The 19,451-nt window shown below is 26.6% G+C and overlaps 3 protein-coding genes across 4 annotated transcripts in view; 1 reads left to right on the forward strand and 2 right to left on the reverse strand.

Moving 5' to 3' along the window:
* The window catches only part of LOC123263475 (protein tyrosine phosphatase type IVA 1), a 39,281-nt gene extending 38,332 nt beyond the window's left edge, over nt 1–949 (forward strand). For both annotated transcript variants that reach the window (XM_044726261.1, XM_044726262.1), the window contains exon 6: nt 33–949. In XM_044726261.1, coding sequence (XP_044582196.1) covers nt 33–144 — 112 coding nt within the window. In that variant the 3' untranslated portion in view covers nt 145–949. The remainder of the gene's footprint in view (nt 1–32) is intronic.
* A 3,792-nt stretch (nt 950–4,741) lies between these two features.
* LOC123263465 (proteasome inhibitor PI31 subunit) lies at nt 4,742–11,574 on the reverse strand. Its single transcript, XM_044726247.1, has 5 exons — nt 11,250–11,574; nt 10,986–11,135; nt 7,433–7,698; nt 6,938–7,111; nt 4,742–4,952 (listed from the first exon to the last, which is right to left on the reverse strand). Exons 1-5 carry the CDS (start codon nt 11,394–11,396, stop codon nt 4,823–4,825), a joined length of 867 nt encoding a protein of 288 aa, XP_044582182.1. The 5' UTR covers nt 11,397–11,574; the 3' UTR covers nt 4,742–4,822.
* Nucleotides 11,575–14,253: 2,679 nt separating this feature from the next.
* LOC123263454 (DNA repair protein XRCC1-like) lies at nt 14,254–17,700 on the reverse strand. Its single transcript, XM_044726234.1, has 2 exons — nt 15,976–17,700; nt 14,254–14,474 (listed from the first exon to the last, which is right to left on the reverse strand). The coding sequence occupies exons 1-2, from the start codon at nt 17,328–17,330 to the stop codon at nt 14,324–14,326; spliced, it is 1,506 nt and encodes a 501-aa protein (XP_044582169.1). The 5' UTR covers nt 17,331–17,700; the 3' UTR covers nt 14,254–14,323.
* Nucleotides 17,701–19,451: the final 1,751 nt, after the last annotated feature.

A 19,451-nucleotide genomic window follows, 5' to 3' on the forward strand; every position in this document is an offset into this window, starting at 1 on the left:
AAAAAAACTAATTAATTTTTATGTCAATCTAGGAAGAGACGAGGCGCTATCAATTCAAAGCAATTATCTTACTTGGAAAAATATCGTCCCAAGTCTCGACTCAAACTCAAGAACGGCCAGAAGAATTCGTGCTGCGTCCAGTAGATACTTAATATTTTTTTAAAGCGGGGTTCTCTCTTAAATAATTCATTAATTAAATAAAACTAAAAAATTAAACAATCGATAATTAATAATTGGTAAAAAAAAAAAAAAATTTTATAATAATACATTAATTGCACACATGTGACAAGTGACATATTGTATCAATTATTTACATACATACATATATATGTATATATATTTATATAAATATATATCTATTTTCAAAATGGCCTATCAATGGAAATGCAACCGGCTTGTTTCATAAAATTTTGTAAATTCCATTCACTGATTTGTATATTTTTCATTATCATCATTATTATTATTATTATTATAATGAATATAATTGCTATTATATTTAAGGGGGATAGCCACTGTGAGGATCGAAAAAATAGGGAATTTTTTTGACTGGGATAATAAAGGAATTTGAGGATCGGTTTTTTTTTTGTTTTATAAAGTATACATTGAAGATAATTCTCCTAAATTTTTATTAAAAAATATCATGTTGTTACAAAGTTATAAGGATTTTTGTGGAGCAGCAAAAAAATTTTCCCCACCACGGTGGGATCTCTAACTCAAAAATGGATTATCTAAAACAAAAAAACCAAACTGCGTTGTAATCTGCATGCATGTGGTTATCGTTCCACGTAGGGAATTTTAAAATTTGGATTTAAAAAAAAATGGCGACATATTAAAAATTTTTTCGTTTTTTTTCTCATTTTTTTGGATTCAAACAGCCCAAAAAAATCTTAAAAATCAAAATTTTCAAAATCCCCTACGTGCAACTATAGCTACTGAATAGACGAATACGGAAAAAAAAGTTGCAAATCGGTTCATATTTATGCAAATTACAGATCCCACCAGTTCAAAAAAAGTAGTTTCGACAAAAACGCGTTTTTGTCGGAGCGCCCCGCGTGCAATGGTCATTTGACGCGCTGTCACAAAAATGACTATAACTTGAAAAATATTCGGAATTTTCATATAAAACTCTAGATACATATTTTTGAATGTATAAACTTTGATTTAATAAAAAAAAAATTTTTTTTAAATGTCAATTTTTAAATAAAAAAAAATTAACATCTGAAATAAAATTTAAAGCTTCAATATTAATTGAAAAATTCAATTTCAATTACAAAAAAATACAATAAAAATTTAATGATTTTTTAGGAAACTTGAGAAAATTCAATAATAATTTTATTTGCAATTAATTTTTTAATTATAAAACGTTGAACCTAAAAATTAAACAAATATTTTTGACGACCTTTGTACTACATAAGAATAGTATTTTAAATATCAATTGTAATGAATCGAAGTACGATTTATTAATAGAATTTTAGAATATTGATTTTAAAAAAAAGTAGTTTCGAGAAAAATGCGTTTTTGTCGGAGCGCCGCGCGTGCAATGGTCATTTGACGCGCTGTCACAAAAATTACTATAACTCAAAAAATATTCCGAATTTTCATATAAAACTCTAGATACATATTTTTGAATGTATAAACTTTGATTTAATAAAAAAAAAAACTTTTTTTAAATGTCAATTTTTAAATAAAAAAAAATTAACATCTGAAATAAAATTTAAAGCTTCAATATTAATTGAAAAATTCATTTTCAATTAAACGAAAATACAATAAAAATTTTTTTTTTTTTTAATTTCACAGTGGCTATCTCCCTTAATATAAATATAATAAATAACAAACTTTGGAACTGATTAATTAAAAAAAATAATTAATTTTTGATACTACTTCTATATCCTTATACATTTAATTATTATTTATCATCGCGGATTTTATGTCCTCATAAATTACCTGAGTTTAAATTAACAATAAAACATACTTGTAATTATTACATATGTATATTACTTTGTGATGAAATTATTTTTTCGACATTTAAATCGTTCCTACCCAATTGAAAATTCAATCATCATTCATGGCTTTAATTTTTTTTATTACTTTTCAATTAACTCGTCATGGCAGTACTAAATAAATTCGACAATAAAATTAAAAAGAAACCTCGAGCTTATAATTATTACATAGCAATACAATTACCCGATAATTAAAGGCTATTGATAAATATTGAGAGCCTTGGACCGTGCAATTATTCACCAAACATCACAATAAATATATTAGATAATATGTAGATAGATAAAACGTTTTAATAATCTCGAGGTTTTTCAGATAATTAATTTAATTCATTTTTATTGAGTTAATTATTTATAATTAAGAGTCGTTTGCATTTCCACTGGCATGTCGATTGGATCTTCTTAAACTTTCTGGATTCTGCATAACTCGATCTTGTTTTTTTATAAGGTTTTTCGTGCCCTTTATATAATTATATGAGCTCAATGGCAATTTTATAAAAGCTACATTTCATTTGTAAATTTTAATTAATAGTCGTTATTATTATTATTGTGGTTGAAAACAAAATAAAAAATACAAATCCCCGTTCGATAAATATTTAAAAACCGACTGCACTTTTTTCACCGTAATGAAAATTTTTATTTAAGAGTAAATTTTGTAAAATTGTCAGTGACGCTGTGCGCCACGCTAAACTGTGTTCAAAAACTAATTACAAAAAAAAAAAAAAACAATACTTATATATTTCACTTGGATATACATCTCGATCATCTTTTTACTTGTCTAATTGCTGTGAATGTACTTGAGGTATACATTTAGTGTAAAATATTAAAATAGTTCTGATTATTAATTTTTTTTTAATTAATTAAAATATTAAATTGTACTTTTTTCAAAATTTGAAAAATTATTTTATTAATTTTACAAATTTTTGATAAAATTTTTTTTTTTAATTTTACAAATTTATCAAAAAATTTATAAAATTTTTTTTTTTTTATTACAAATTTAAGAAAAATAATTTTTTTCTAAATTTTACAAATTTATCAAAAAAAATTTTTTTTTAATTTTACAAATTTAAAAAAAAAATTTTCTTAATTTTAAAAATTTATAATAAAATTTTTTTTTTTTAATTTTCCAAATTTAAGAAAAAAAAGTTTTTTTTTTGTAATTTTACAAATTAAAAAAAAAATTTTTTTCTAAATTTTACAAATTTATCATAAATTTTTTTTTTCAATTTTACTAATTTAAGAAAAAAAAATTTTTTTTCCTAATTTTGCAAATTTATAATAAAAAAATTTTTCTTTAATTTTACAAATTTAAGAAAACAAAATTTTTTTTAAATTAGTTAATCAGAACTGTGTAATTAAACTAAAATATATCACTTAGTCGACATAATTTACACTTATTACTTAAAAAAAAAATATTTTTATGAAAACCGTCCGTTGAGTTATTTTTAAAAATACTTGACAGTAAAAGAAAAAAAAAATTAGTTGCATAAATTACAAAAAATTTTAATTGCCTTATCAAGTTGTATAAAATATTTGTATTTTTTTAAGAACAATTGTCATTACCGTGAACAATATAAATTAAGTTTTTCAGCGGTACATTCACTTCAATAGACTAGTTAATTAAAAATAAAAAAATAATAAATACTAATTAAATAAATAAATAAAAATAAAGTACATAACAGGTAGACTTTTTGTTTTTGTACAGTTTAAAACTGCAATATTTTTTGTCAGAGGATGGGACTATGGACGTTCATAACAACAAATCGTATTGAACCTTAGCTTATACTTTAAATAAATAAATAATTGATAATAATAATTATAAAAATTATTATTAATTTAAATAAAATATATTCAAAATCAATATAATCTTTTTCTTTGAATTGTAATGCCAATTAATTGCGTACAATTAATTTTTTTTGAATTATTAGCTTCCTTATAAACTGGAAATAATTTTGTTTAAAAATAAAAAATCAGTAATTAGTTACCAGATTTGTAAATTTAAAATAAAATTTTTAATTTTTATTAAAAATAATGATAATAAAAAAATGTTATAATTTTAAATAAAATAAATCGCGCATCCATTAATCTCTGCAAGCGTTGTCAGGTCTCAAAAGTAATGAGTATTCTGTGTATGCGCGACTGTGATATATTATTTTTTCGCTTAATGTCGAAAAAAAATATTAATTAATTAAATAGAAAAAAAATAAAATAAAAAAACTAAACAAATGTTTATTGTTTTTTTATTTTAAATTTAAAATAAATTTCATACGTTTGGTAACTTCATTAATTATATTATTGATAAATATCATTAATAGTGAATAATTAATAATATTTTGATGGATTATAACTCTATGAGCTGAAAATGTTAATACAATGCGCTTTTTGCAACTTTTTTTTTATACATTTATTTTTATTTGCTATTTAATAATTAAGAGCAGATTTTCTTAGTTAAAAAAAAATCAACAATGTATTGTGTATTGTTTTAATAATTATCTGTAACTGTCTTTTTTTAGATGCTGTAAAAAAATTTTCAACTTACAATACTGACTTTAAAAACTTTTTTTTTTTTTTTCAATAAAAATATGTAAATTTTTCAACAAGCACAATTTATATAATTGTTGATGTTTATTTATTTTTATCCTTTAATTTTTTTTCCTTAAGAAATTTTTTTTACATGATATTAAATAAAAAAAAACGCAATTTTAAATTTGATAAGGATCAGTAATGTATAATTCATAAAACAATTTGTATGAATATTTTTTGTTTATTAATTCCATGGTTTTAACAATATAAAAAATTGTGAATTTTTAAGAAAAAAGAGACTATTACATAAACATATCATCGTATCCAGGAGGTGGAAGATGGTCATGATCAGGATTTCCACGGGGTGGACGTGGTAAGTTATTGTCTGGTGGTCCAAATGGGTCAAATCTTGCACCTGGTGGTATTGCGCCACTAAAAAAAATAATTTTCATTTACTTATTATTATAAATAGAAATGTTTTTTTGATGGATAAAAATTTTTGATTAAATCTTACTTTAAATTTATTATAAAAAAGGATTGAGAAAATTAACTCAGTATCAAAAAAAAATTATCTACTTTTAAAATTAGTGATATATAATTATAGATATTAACACATATAGATTTTAATAAAAAAATAATTATAAAAATTTATAAATAAAAATTATTCAGTAAAATTTAAATAATTAGATTACAAATTACAATTTAATCTTGAAATAAATAAAAATATAAAATCGATGTTTTTAGTGAAATTTAGTGTCATTGCAAAGGTGGTAATTTGAATTTGGGCCTTGAATTCATCTCTAGAAACATAACTAAGAAATGACTGTATCTTTTCAACTATTGACATTCATAAAGATATAAGCTCATATTGATGTTACACTCATCGAGACCTTTCACTTAAGTACCCACATCAATTTTTCATATATTTATATATATATTACATATATGTATATATGAAAAATATATCAAAAATGCATGCGGGTACTCAAATGAAAGCTCTTGATGAGTGTAACATCGGGATGAGCTTATATTTTTAAAAATGTCAATAATTAAGAAATAACAATGTATCTTGTGAACTATTGACATTTTCAAAGATATAAGTTCATCCCGATGTTACACTCATTAAGACCTTTCATTTGAGTACCCACATCAATTTTTTATATATTTATATATGTATATATAAAAAAAATCAAAAATGCTTGTGGGTACTCAAATGAAAGCTCTTGATGAGTGTAACATCGGGATGAGCTTATATTTTCAAAAACATCAATATTTAAGAAATGACCTTGTATCTTGTCAACTACTGACATTTTTAAAGACATGATCTCACCTCGACATTACACTCATCGAGACCTTTCATTTAAGTACCCACATCAATTTTTCATATATTTATATATATTATATATATGTATATATGAAAAATATATCAAAATGCATGTGGGTACTCAAATGAAAGCTCTTGATGAGTGTAACATCGGGGTGAGCTTATATTTTCAAAAACATCAATATTTAAGAAATGACCTTGCATCTTGTCAACTACAGACATTTTTAAAGATATAAGCTCATCCCGATGTTACACTCATCAAGACCTTTCATTTGAGTACCCACATCAATTTTTTTATATATTTATATATGTATATATGAAAAATATATCAAAATGCATGTGGGTACTCAAATGAAAGCTCTTGATGAGTGTAACATCAGGATGAGCTTATATTTTCAAAAACATCAATATTTAAGAAATGACCTTGCATCTTGTCAACTACAGACATTTTTAAAGATATGATCTCACCTCGACATTACACTCATCGAGACCTTTCATTTAAGTATCCACATCAATTTTTCATATATTTATATATATTATATATATGTATATATGAAAAATATATCAAAATGCATGTGGGTACTCAAATGAAAGCTCTTAATGAGTGTAACATCGGGATGAGCTTATATCTTTAAAAACGTCAATATTTAAGAAAGTAAAGTGTAATTTAACAAAAATCATTATTTAATAAAGCAAAATTTTATTTATTTATAGCTCACAAGTCACGGCAGTCACGCAGTGACTGCAAGGCTGCTAATAAAAATTATTCACAAAATTTTTAATTATTTAATAGTTCAAAATTACAATTAAATTTTGAAATAAATGAACATATAAATAAGCTAATTTTATTTTGTAATTATAGACGATTAATAAAATATAATCGTCCAATAATATGAAATAAAATTTTAATTTCATTAAAAATATATTACAATGACTAATTACTATTACTATTATATAAGTTCAAGACTAACATATATATATCTTAATTAAAAAAAAATAATATATTCCTACATATGTTATATATACATTACATAAGCTATATAAATCTTCTTCATAAATCACATATAAAATTAAATAATAAAAAAATACTCACGGTGGTAAAAAAGCAGGACCACCAATCCCTCCAGGACGACCGGGAAATCTTGGATTAGGTAAATTCCGATCTGGTTGAAACGGGTCGAAGAGCATGCCACCACCACGAGGACCAACACCAGCAAAAGGATCTAAATCAGCACGACCTACCGCCCGCGGATCTGTCGCAGGATCCCTAAAAAATTAAACCAATTAATTATAAAATTTCCTTGACTAATTAATTCCGTACAACTGGACAATTAATGGCCAGACACTCTGGTAAGAGAACCAACATTAACTATCAATGTCATCCTCAAAGTAATTTGTATATATTTATCAAAAATCTTGAACCCAGCAGTAGATTTAAATTTCAGAAAAAAGGTTTATTATTGATGATATTTAATTGAAGGTCAGGATTGACAAGAGAGGATCAGTGGTAAGGAAATGACCATAAGTCTGCAAAGACATCTGAATCATGGGATATCTGTAATATTATATATTAATTAAATATCTTTACCAACGTGGTGGTCGTTGAGGAATATGAGGAGGTCCTACCCTCAGTGGATCGTTGTCAGGATTTGAGGGCCTGCGACCTTCGCTCTGAGATGTCTGGGTGGACATCTCTCTGGCGGTCCCTGTGTAGACAGGCTCAACAAGATCCTCACGGATTTTATTCATTACCTCTTGATATGTTGGTATCAGAGTTGACAGTCCTCCGTGGATGCTGTTCACTACTGTCTCTGTTTGAAATTTAACATTTGACACTCCATTGTCATCTACTCTCTGTGAAGAATTATTAATTATTAATTAAAAGAAATTTGATTGTTCTTAAAAAATGAGAATTTTTTTATTGTTCTTAAAAAATAAAAATAGATCCAGAAAATTATTTTAAAAAAATTGTATTTATAATTTTTTTTCTTTAGACTTTTAAATATGAAATTTATTTAGATAAATTTTCCTTGATATAATTTACTTGTTTAAAAAATTTTTAAAATTAATTAAATTTCTCTTAATTTGAGGATCATCTCATTATATCATTATTGTAAAATTCCAGACTTATGACAGTAAATAAAAAAAAATTTTATACTTAAATTATCAGACATTTGATAACCTTTAGAATGTTTTTTTAATTATTAATAATAATAAATAAAAATGATAAAAAAGCATGAATGGAATTTTTTTAAAATGAATTATAGAACTAATTTTTTTTTTAATTAATATTAATAATAATAATAATGATAATAACAATAAGTAAAAATGATAAAAAAGTATGAATGGAATTTTTTTTAAGTGAATTATAGAACTAATTTTTTTTAATTAATATTAATAATAATAATAATAATAATAACAACAACAACAACAACAACAACAACAACAATAATAATAATAATAATAATAATAATAATAAGTAAAAATGATAAAAAAGTATGAATGGAATTTTTTTTAAATTAATTATAGAACTAATTTATTTTTAATAGGGGTGTGCGAATATTCGAGTTAACGAATTATTCGCCTCGAATTCGAATCGAATTATTCGCCTCGAATTCGAATCATATTATTCGAATCGAATATTCGAATGATACGAATAGTTCGAATAATTCGAATAGTTCGAATATTTCAAATAATTCAAACAGTCGTCTTCTGTCGATAAACTAACTTATTTTTGTGTAAAAATTAATTCGTTTTATTTTATTTGACTAAATGAAGTCTTCATAATTATTTGATAGTAAAGTCTGCTTATTATTTGTAATTAATATTTCTTGGTGTATTCGGACCCCCCGCCTCGGGGCACCTCGCCATTTTGACATTTCTCCGGGAAAATTCGATTTTTTCAAAAATAAGATCTACAGACACGATGGATCAGACATTGAAGGAGTGTAAATATAGACTATATTTGGAAATTCTACAGCTTTATCTCTAGCTAGAATTATTTTAATTAATTTATTTTTCTCTAAACTTAAATAAATTAAGTCTATAACTATATTATATTATAGCAATATTTATATAGCCCACACGAATTTTTTATATATATTTTATATATTCCACAAATATGAGAAATATCCTATAGTTATATAAAATATATGAAAAAAATCGTGTGCATACTTAAATGAAAGGTCTCGACGAGCGTTATATTAGGATGAGCTCATATCTTGAAAAATGTCAATAACTAAGAACTGACGTTTAATTTTGTCTACTAATGATATTTTTAACGATCTAAGCTCATGCTGGAGTTACACTTATCGAGACCTTTCATTTGAATACCCACACGAATTTTTCCATATATTTTATACGTATGATACATCTTATATTTGTAAAATATATATAATATATAAAAAATTTGTGTGCGTACTCAAATAAAAGGTCTTGATGAGCATAATATCAGTATGAGCTTATGTCTTTAAAAATGTCAATAATTAAAGAATGACTTTGTACTTTGTCTACTGATGATATTTTTAACGATATAAGCTCATCCTGGAGTTACACTTATCGAGACAATTGATTTGAATACCTACACGAATTTTTCCATATATTTTATACATATGATAAATCTCATATTTGTAAAATATATAAAATATATGAAAAAATTCGTGTGCATACTCAAATAAAAGGCCTCGATAAGCGTAACATCAGGATGGGCTTACGTCTTAAAAAATGTCAATAACTATTAATGAAGAAATGCCGTTGTATTTTGTCTACTGATGATATTTTTAACGATATAAGCTCATCCTGAAGTTACACTTATCGAGACCTTGCATTTGAATACCCACAAGAATTTTTTCACATATTTTATATACATGTTATCTTCATATTTGAGAAATATATAAAATATTTGAAAAAATTCGTGTGCGTAGTCGAATGAAAGGTCTCGATTAGCTTAACTTTAGGATGAGCTTACACTTAAAAAAATGTCAATAATTAAGAAATGACGTTGTATTTTGTCCACTGATGATATTTTCAATTATGAAAGCTCATATTTCACAAATATGAGAAATATCATATGTATAAAATCTTTTATTAAAAAGCTTATGCGACGTTTTCATTGTTGTCGCTTTTCATTGCTACATTTACACTCTTTCAATGTCTGATCCATCGTGTCGTAGATCTCATTTTTAAAAAAATCGAATTTTCCTGGAGAAATGTCAAAATGGCGAGGTGCCCCGAGGCGCGGGGTATGAATACACCAAGAAATATTTATTAAAAATAATAAGCTGACTTTACCATCAAATAATTATGAAGACTTCATTTAGTCAAATGAAATAAAACGAATTAATTTTTACAGAAAAATTAGTTAGTTTATCGACAGAAAACGACTGTTTGAATTATTTGAAATATTCGAATTATTTGAATATTCGATTTGAACACTATTCGCACACCCCTAATTTTTAATTAAAATAAAAAATTGACAGATGTCTGCTTATTTTAGTATCATTATAAAAATTTATTTAGCAGATAGGGTAAAAGACACCACTAGTGGCGGGGACCCCATTATTGACACTTTAATTTTGGTACGTATTCAATTAATGAAATCATTAATTTCAATAATAAATATATTGTTCATTGAATTTTTTTCATTGAAGGAAAAGTGCCACTAATAGGGGTTAAAGGTGCCACTAATGGAGTCTTTTACCTTATTTGATAATTTTAAGAACTTTTGTAACAAATAAATTATGGCAAAAAAAAGTTAGCTTATATCTAAAAATTTTTAGAATTTTTTTTATTGAAAAAATTATTATAAAATATAAAAAAATAATTTAATTTTTAAAAAACTTTAAAAACTATAAGTGCAATTTTTGAAAAACAATTTTTAGTTCTAATTTTCATAAATTAAAAAAAAATCAAAAATATCGGCTATAAAATAAAATATTTTTCAAAAATAGCACTTATAGTTTTTAAAGTTTTTTTACAAATTACATTTTTTTTATTGTTTGTAATAATTTTTTCAATAAAAAAAAAAAAAAAATTCTGAAAATTTTTAGACGTCGGTTAACTTAATTTTCATCAGTTAACTATAGTATTATAAAAAATTGTCAACTGCTAATTTTAATGTCATAAATAATTAAATAAATTACCAATAAATTAAGTAGCAAATTATTATCAGATTTTCTTCCCAGCAAGATATATAATTGACCTTCCTTTAAATATCTCAGTGCGTAAAAATCTTTCTGATTCCATCCTTCAGGCAAAAATTCATGACCTTCTGTGTTCGGTTCAACTGTTTTCTGCAAAAATATTAGTTTTTAGGTTATGAATTAATTTATAAATTGTTTACACTAAAAATAAATAAAATTAGAAGAAAAATTTGATTAATTGACAATAATTTGTAAATACTTTACCTCATCACCGAGTCCAATGCATTTGAATCCCGTTTTTATGAAAAACCAATGAGTAAACAGAATCAGCACATCTTCCTTTTTAGTTAGCTGATTGTCTACCAATTTATTGAGCATCTCAAAACCGAAATATTCGGCGGTGTTCGCCATCGTTTTTATTTACTTATAATTAGGCGATCACGTTAAATTATTGGTGAATTTAAGACTTAACTTGATAAATAAACACCATAGTTTTTCACAATGTTATTAAGTCGCAATAGTCAGTTTTAAAACATGGACCAACATGGACGCCCGGTACTGCTTTAATTCACACGATGACTTTTAAAAACACAAGGAAGGTATGATTAATTTTTAATTGAGTTTTCAATGAGTAATTTTGAGAGATAAGTGAATTTTTAAATGGAATTTTGAATTTTTTTTATTTATATCAAAATATTTAAGCCAAAATGAATTTTTAAAAAGTTAATTTTGAACCGCTTTATAATGGTGCTGTCATCTGACAGAAATTTTATAAAACAAAAGAGTAGCAAATTTTTAAATTTAAAAGTTTATTATAATTATTAATTATAAATATTTTTTTTTACAATGAAAATTAAGTTTACTGACATTTAAAAATTTTTATGACTTTTTTTATTGAAAAAATAAAAAAAAAAATTTTATTTGTAAAAAAACTTTAAGTGAAATTTTTTTGTTCCAATTTAATAAGTAAAAAAAAATTATTTTTATGTAAGTAATTATGTTACAAAATTAGAATATTAAAAAATTATCTGCTAACATTTAACATTTAACAGATAGTTACCCAACTGAGTTTAAAGTACATATTAATTACTAGCCGTTACCCGCCCGCTTCGCGTGGCGTACAATATACGCCAGGCGCGAAATAGTATATTACACACCTAGGGAAGTAAAGTAAGAAATGTCTCAGATCACATGTAATTGTTGGCCGAGGCGAAGCCGAGGTCAACAAACATGTGATCTGAGGCTTTCTTATTTACTTCCCGAGGAGTGTATACTATTTTTTTGTCCGACGAAGGCGGAAAGCGGCAACTTAGTTTAGCGCAGCGGGACGAAAGTTGCCACTTTCCGCCCGGAGGGCAAAAAAATATTAATTTTGTTAATATACGTGTGCATTTCATAAAATTCATTCTTTACAGCTCAAAAACTCCAAAAAAATCAATCTGGCCAAGTTTCAATCCTTTAGCTGCTATAGATTAAAAGGTACAATTTCTTTTAATTTTACGCCCACGCACGGACATGTGGGGGTAGAATTTAATGAAATTTATTTTTAACAGCTCAAAAACGCCAAAAAAGCATTCTGGCCATGTTTCAAAGTATTAATAGCTATAGATTGAAATTTACGAATTTTCTCTTAATTTGACGCCCACGCACGGGCACGCCAGGGGGGTGGAATGTCACAGAATTCGTTTTTAAAAAATTTCTAAATGTAATTTGAAACATTCTGACCAAGTTTTGAACTATTGAAAGCCATAATTGAAAAATATGAATTTTTTTTCGTGAACACCCCCGCAACCCCCCTTGTGGGTGGAATTTCGTGAAATCCGTTCTTAGCTGACCTCTACTTGGCAAAAGGAATATTCCTGCCAACTTTCAAGTCTCTAAGTCTTATAGTTCCAGAGATATCGTGATGAGTGACTATCTATATCTATAGAAAGTCTCCTATATATATATAGATAAGCCGTTGAAAAGAGTTGAACATTGTAATTATCTTGGAATACACTTTGATAATCATATGAGATGGAACAACCATGCTCTGGAATTATTCAAAAAACTCAAATATTTCACTTTTGTATTTTACAAACTGACAGGAATATTAAATCCACAAACCATGAAAATAATATATCATGGGCTACTCGAAAGCATAATAAATTATGGTATTATTGCCTGGGGAGGTGCATATGATAAGTCAATTAAAATCATCTCAAATATACAAAATAGATTACTAAGTAAATAATATCAACAACACTCCCCTTGGGATCAGAAAAACTTTCATTACCACTGCGTTATCTTTCTATTATCAAGATTGCATAAATCTATAGAGATTTATAGAATTTATAGAAATTTATAAATTTATAGAAATAATTTATAAATTATAATTTATAAATTTATAGATTTATCATTATAGAATGATAAAATAACTTGTACAAGACATAAACAACTGTCACTACCAAAAATAAGTAAAACAATTTACACACAATGTGCTTATTATGTAGCTTTAAAATATTACAATAAATTACCAATAGAGATGAAAACTTTGAATGATAAGAAGAAACTAATAAACAAAAAACTGAGAGAATGGATAAAAATAGATAATTAGTTAAAAATCGTGATATTAATTTAAGTGTTGCAACAATATTACTTATAAAACTTATATAAATAACTAGCTTGCTAGGTTGATTTTCTTTTAGCTTGCACTGTATTAAGTATTACTATATTACTATCTTATATATTAATTTAAGAGATTGTTGATAATAAAATATATTTTTGTTAATATGTACTCTTTCTATGCACAGGTGCTATACGCACCTCTATAGAATTTTTTTTTGTAACGAGATTAATAAATAAAATAAAAATAAAAAAATTTTAAATTTAACTTCTTAAATTTATTTTTTATCAATTGATGCCTGATCTTTAGTTTGGAAGCAATTAAAAATTATTATTAATTATAAAAATAAAAATTAAATTTTATAAATAAAGTAACGATAATAATAACTTAAAATTATTTAATAATTAATACCTATATTACAAAAATCATTGATTCATATTTTAAGTAAAATACTTCTCGATTTTATTCTCACATTATGTACAATTATTAATCAATAATAAATTGTAGTCTTCTTAATTCAGAGTATCAATTTATCAAAATTAAATTATCATGTTTAGACTTACAAGTTTTTTCTTTAATTAGCTAGAATTTGACATAATTTTTCTGATCCAAAAACATTTGGTTCATTAATCAAAACTATTATAGTCTTCTTAATTATTCTTATTATATTACATCAAATTTCTTGCTAATTAAAAAAATTTTTAATTAACTTCCAAATAAATCAGTATTTATTTTAATAATTATTATCATCATCGGTATCAGAATCAGTTTCCTGTTCATAAGGATTCGGTGGTCTTACTGGTGAAGTTGATCCTTCAATTTCTTCTTCACTTTCATCAGCTTTTTTGTCTTTACCACTTAATGCGTATCGTCTCCAAGGATATCTAAAATAAAAAAGTATTACACTATCAAAAATTACTCAAAAAAAAAAATTATTTCTCTATCAGAAAAATAATTAAATCAATAAAAATGATTAATCAAACTATCATAATAAAAAATTAACATAATTTTGCACTATCTTTACAATCAACTTGTTCCAAATAAAAAATATCAATTTAAAGTAAAAGACCCAGTTATTGACACTGGCCTACTTGTTTGACACTTGCAATTTTATTCTAATTAAAAAAAATAAAATGTTCTCATAAAATTAATTATCTTAAAATTTATTATTCAAAAATTATATTTATTAATTTATTAGAGTTGATTTATTTTTTTTTAACTAAAATAAAATTGTAAGTGTCAATAACTAGGCCCGTGTCAATAACTGGGTCTTTTATCTAAACTAAAATTTTATTAAATTGTTCTTTTATAATTTAAAACATTCTAGTTGTTTAATTATCAAATAATTCGCGTTCCTAATGCCAAAAGGGCGTATTACAGCAGTTAGATAGGGTTTTATGCCAAAAGGGCGTATAAAAAAAATTTTTTTTTTCCATTCTTTCTAGAATCGCTCGAAATGTAAAGATCTGCAGAAAAAAAAATTTTTGACGTACTAACGCCAAAAGGGCGTATAAAAAACAATCAGGATTTTTCAAAATTTCGAAAAATAGTCTTCAAAATTGTTCGGAGAAAATTTGTATAAAAAAAATTTTTTAAAAGTCAACATTTTCGATGGTAGTGACTTCAAATTTTCATCAACTTGGACAGACCAATGATTAAAAAAGCATATGAATTAAAAATTTTTCCGCGTACTAAAATGTTCATATTTTTTATAAATTTCTTTTTTTTTTTCAGACGAAAATGTAAAAGATGCACGTATAGAAGGTGCAGGAATTGTACCCCAATAAACTTTCCGTATTTTGATATTAGTTTTTTCTAGTATTTTTTAACTTCGAATTATTATAATAATTTCTTGCCCGCAATAGCTGCAATAAAAGATATATATTTTTGTTTAATTGTATACTTTAAGCGCAAGTGTAGGTATGCTCTACTCGCCTAAAAATTCAAACCACCGATTTTGTTGCGTAAAATTGGTGTTAAAATCCATAATATGTATGCATAGAATGAAAAACACCTTAACGGGAAGTTAAAAATTATACGCCCTTTTGGTTTTAGATCACTAAATTTTCAGTGTACTAAAGCCAAAAGGGCGTATAACTTGAGACATACGCCCTTTTGGCTTTGGAATTTTTTTTTTCATTTTTAGGCTTAGAACATGTTTACAAAAGGATTGGCACCAAAAAAAAAAAAATTATACGCCCTTTTGGCATTAGGCACGCGAATTATTTAAGTCTTTAATTATTTGTATGATTTATTGTTCACCAAAATCTTATATTTCTTACGTGATACTGTTATATAAAACATTTTTGTATACTCCTTGCCATTATTCACCATTTGCCTTGGCATATATTTCCAATTAAATAAATAAAATCAATATTAAATTACCTTTTCTTATGATCAAAACACTCTTCAATAAAAACATGTGAAACAATTTTAGCATGTCCTTGAAGCTGCTGATACTTAGGCGTGTTTTTAAAAGCACAAATCAAGTGCGTGCATTTATTATCCGTGGTATTAGGATCAGCAACATACTTAGCCCCCATCTTCAGAGCTTTTCTCCTGACTTCATCCCGCTGAGGATTAACATACCCACTTAACGAGAACCTGACATCATCTAGCAGCTTATAAAACTCTTTTTTAACTGTCTTAACTTCCTTAACCTTAGCTTTCTTCCTTGGCGGCGACTTATCAAGTTTCGGAGGTGGTAACTTCTTACAAACTTTGCAGAATTCATCAGGACTTCTCGAGCAGACATCACATTTATCCTTACTAATTATAATTACCTTAGCCTTATCTTTAATAACTTTCCCTCCATCAACCTTTGAAGTAGAAGCTCTATCAACTTTCTTCTTATCATTTACTTGCTTAGGAGTTTTCTTCACCTCAGGCGGAATGACATCACCAAAAGGCGTTCTAGCAACATCAGTCAACCTTCCATTGTCATAATTATGATTAACATTACTAAACATACTGCTGTTATTATTACTATTACTATCAGAATTACCAGAACTAGGCTCAGAATTATTTTTTTTACCAAAAACCTCGTCGCTCTTACCAGCCTCAAGTTTTTCCAACAGCGGCCTCTTCCTTGGTTTTTTTTCCTCGCTCTCCTGCCGCTTGTTAAAATTACTCAGCCGAGTTTCCTTCATTTTCTCCAACAAGCTGTCTTTGTAGCTCTTCTGCTTGTCAGGCAGCAGTTTCATGAACCGTTCCTTGAAATTTAGCATCGAATCGCTTTCAGAGTCCTCAGACTTGAGCTTGAACCTCCCAAAGACGTCTATACCTGTATCTAGGATGACTTCCGTGCGCAGGGTGATGAAACTCAGGCCAAAAAGCTCCCTTAAATTAGCAGACTGCAAGCACGTGACTTTCACTCTGTCAAATTTAGTCTTGATAGCTTCAGCCTTGAGCTCTTTTTTTGTAAACAACTGGACCTGGTCCTTGAACTTGCTATTGGCTGCCTCCTCGTGGGTCATAAACTGGTGATTCACCAGCGGGACCCAGTTGTCCGGCTCCTGGGAAGTCGAAGCGTCCACTATCACTACGCAGGACCGGTAATTGCCGATGTCAAGGCCGATTATACATGATGACTCTGGTAGCTCGAAGATCACTGTTGACAGCCGCTCGCCGGGCTTCGCACACTTCCATGGGCCTGGTGGAGGATTGTGCAGGAGGTTTGATGCTGGGTATGAAGGATGTTCTGAGGAACAGCTGATTATTTTTTCTAGTTTTATTATCATTGTTTTTTAGTTGTTTATTTTTTTTGTGGATAACGTGGTGAATAAACCATAACCTCAAGAGCACTTTTTATTTTTTTTTTTTTAGTCACTTTGTTTTTGTTTTTTATATTAAATAACTTTTTTTTTCACTGATTAAAAATTAAAATACTTATACTTGGTTATTATTTTAGTTTCTGTGAATTTAGTTTTTTTAATTGAAAATTTTTGGGAATGTTTTTACATGTTAGTAAACACAGAATTACTTGGCGGGAGAATTTTAGATCCACTTTTAAGTACTTACCTCAGACATTTTTTTAAATAATCCACTGCGGCTTGCACATGTGCAGAAGGTAGTATTGTTGATACTGCAAGAGTCAAATGTCAAATAAAAAGTGTCATTTGTTTTACGTAGTTAATTTTTACCTGTGTAAATTTTTTTTTTAAAATAAAACAAAGATCATTTTTCGATGTTGAAGTTTTAGCAATCACTTGATTTTTTTTAACTTTTTACTTCGGCCAACACAACTTCGATCTTCCTTCAGGCACCCGACAAATTTTCTTGAGCCACACTGATAAAAGGATTTGTTTATAGTTGAAAAGATTTGTTACTATTTAACAAATATTTCTTAGTATTTAAAAAGATTTATTAATATTAAATAAATTAATATCAGATTTATTAAATACAAACAAATCATTTGGATTAAATACTAAGAAATATTTGTTTAATAATAAAAAGTTGTCTTTAATAAATAATTTGTTAACTATTAACAAATATTATTTAATACAAATAAATCCTTCTATCAGAGCAAGAATTTTTTTCTCCAGTCAAGAAATTTTTCTTTTTGTCCAAAAAAATTTTTAACTTCCCGCCAAGAAAATCGAAGATTTTCAAAAATCGGGAAGTTATTGTTTTCACCCCGTTTTGCAAAAATCGAGTTTTCATCAGATCTCGACGTTTTAAGGTCACAGGAAGCTTCCCTGACTATTCCCGCGAGGTTGTCACGGTGTCTGTATGTATGTATGTGTGTGTGTGTGAAAGTATGTGAACCGCTTATAACTTTTGAACGGCTTGACCGATTTCATCGCGGTTGGTGCCATTCGAAAGGGCTTGACCAAACTTAGATTTTGAAAACTATTTGGACCGATTCAGATCAATAGATTTTGAGAAATCTTAAAAAAACTGAAAAAAAAATTTTTTTCAAATGTGGTTTTTTTGGAATAACTTTTAAACGGCTTAAAGGTTCAATTCCAAAAACTAATCAGCTCTTAACCTCAAAAAACCACGTCGATCGCCACCAATCCGGTCAAAATCGGTTGATTCGTTCGAGAGATATCGTGAACGAAAGAAAACCGAAAAAAGTGTTTTTTTTCGGAATAACTCCAAAATTCCTAGCGCGATCAATTCAAAACTTGAGATTATTTGTGAGGCTTAAAAAACCGCGTCGAATGCTTCTAACCGCGTAAAAATCGGTTTATTCATTCAAAAGTTATTGCGGTTTAAAAATTCAAGAAATAGTGCACTGATAGAAGGATTTGTTTATAGTTAAAAATATTTGTTAATATTTAACAAATCATTTATTACAGGCCACTTTTTAGTCCTTAACAAATATTTTTTAGTATTTAAAAAGATTTATTAATATTTAATAAATGAATATCAGATTTATTAAATACAAACAAATAATTTTAAATACTAAAAAATATTTGTTTAATACTAAAAAGTGGTTTCTAATAAATGATTTGTTAACTATTAACAAATATTATTTAATACAAATAAATCCTTCTATCAGTGTGTCTTATCAAATCTCTATCAGACTTTTGAGCTCGAAGAGCTTTAAAGCATAGGAAATCAATCTCTTTGAGCTCGGAGAGCTCAAAATAACCCATAAATTGTATTTTTGAGCTCGAAGAGCTCAAAAACGTCATTGGTGCAATTTTAAGCGCCTAAGTATGGAATTAGCGGGAAGTTGCAGGGATGGCCTTCAGGGTCAACCGTTTTCCTAATTTTTTTTGGATCGATTTATGTATTATTTTGAGCTCTCCGAGCTTGGAGAGATAGCTTTTCTATGCTTCTTCGAGCTCAAAAGTCTAAAAATTATACTATCTCATCAAAAACGATCCGAAAAGAAATGTTATGTGAACTTA

This window comes from Cotesia glomerata, linkage group LG4, assembly GCF_020080835.1.
Source record: "Cotesia glomerata isolate CgM1 linkage group LG4, MPM_Cglom_v2.3, whole genome shotgun sequence".
In the NCBI taxonomy this organism is placed as follows: domain Eukaryota; kingdom Metazoa; phylum Arthropoda; class Insecta; order Hymenoptera; family Braconidae; genus Cotesia; species Cotesia glomerata.

What these genes read in the sequence shown, in the direction of transcription:
- LOC123263465 (XM_044726247.1), bottom strand. Translation starts at nt 11,396, where the DNA reads ATGGCGAACACCGCCGAATATTTCGGTTTTGAGATGCTCAATAAATTG. An exon ending in GCATTGGACTCGGTGATGAG is followed by an intron (nt 11,136 to 11,249) that starts GTAAAGTATTTA and finishes ATATTTTTGCAG; the next exon opens with AAAACAGTTGAACCGAACAC. An exon ending in CCTCAACGACCACCACGTTG is followed by an intron (nt 7,112 to 7,432) that starts GTAAAGATATTT and finishes TTAATTTTTTAG; the next exon opens with GGATCCTGCGACAGATCCGC.
- LOC123263454 (XM_044726234.1), bottom strand. Translation starts at nt 17,330, where the DNA reads ATGATAATAAAACTAGAAAAAATAATCAGCTGTTCCTCAGAACATCCT. An exon ending in TGTTTTGATCATAAGAAAAG is followed by an intron (nt 14,475 to 15,975) that starts GTAATTTAATAT and finishes TTTTTATTTTAG; the next exon opens with ATATCCTTGGAGACGATACG.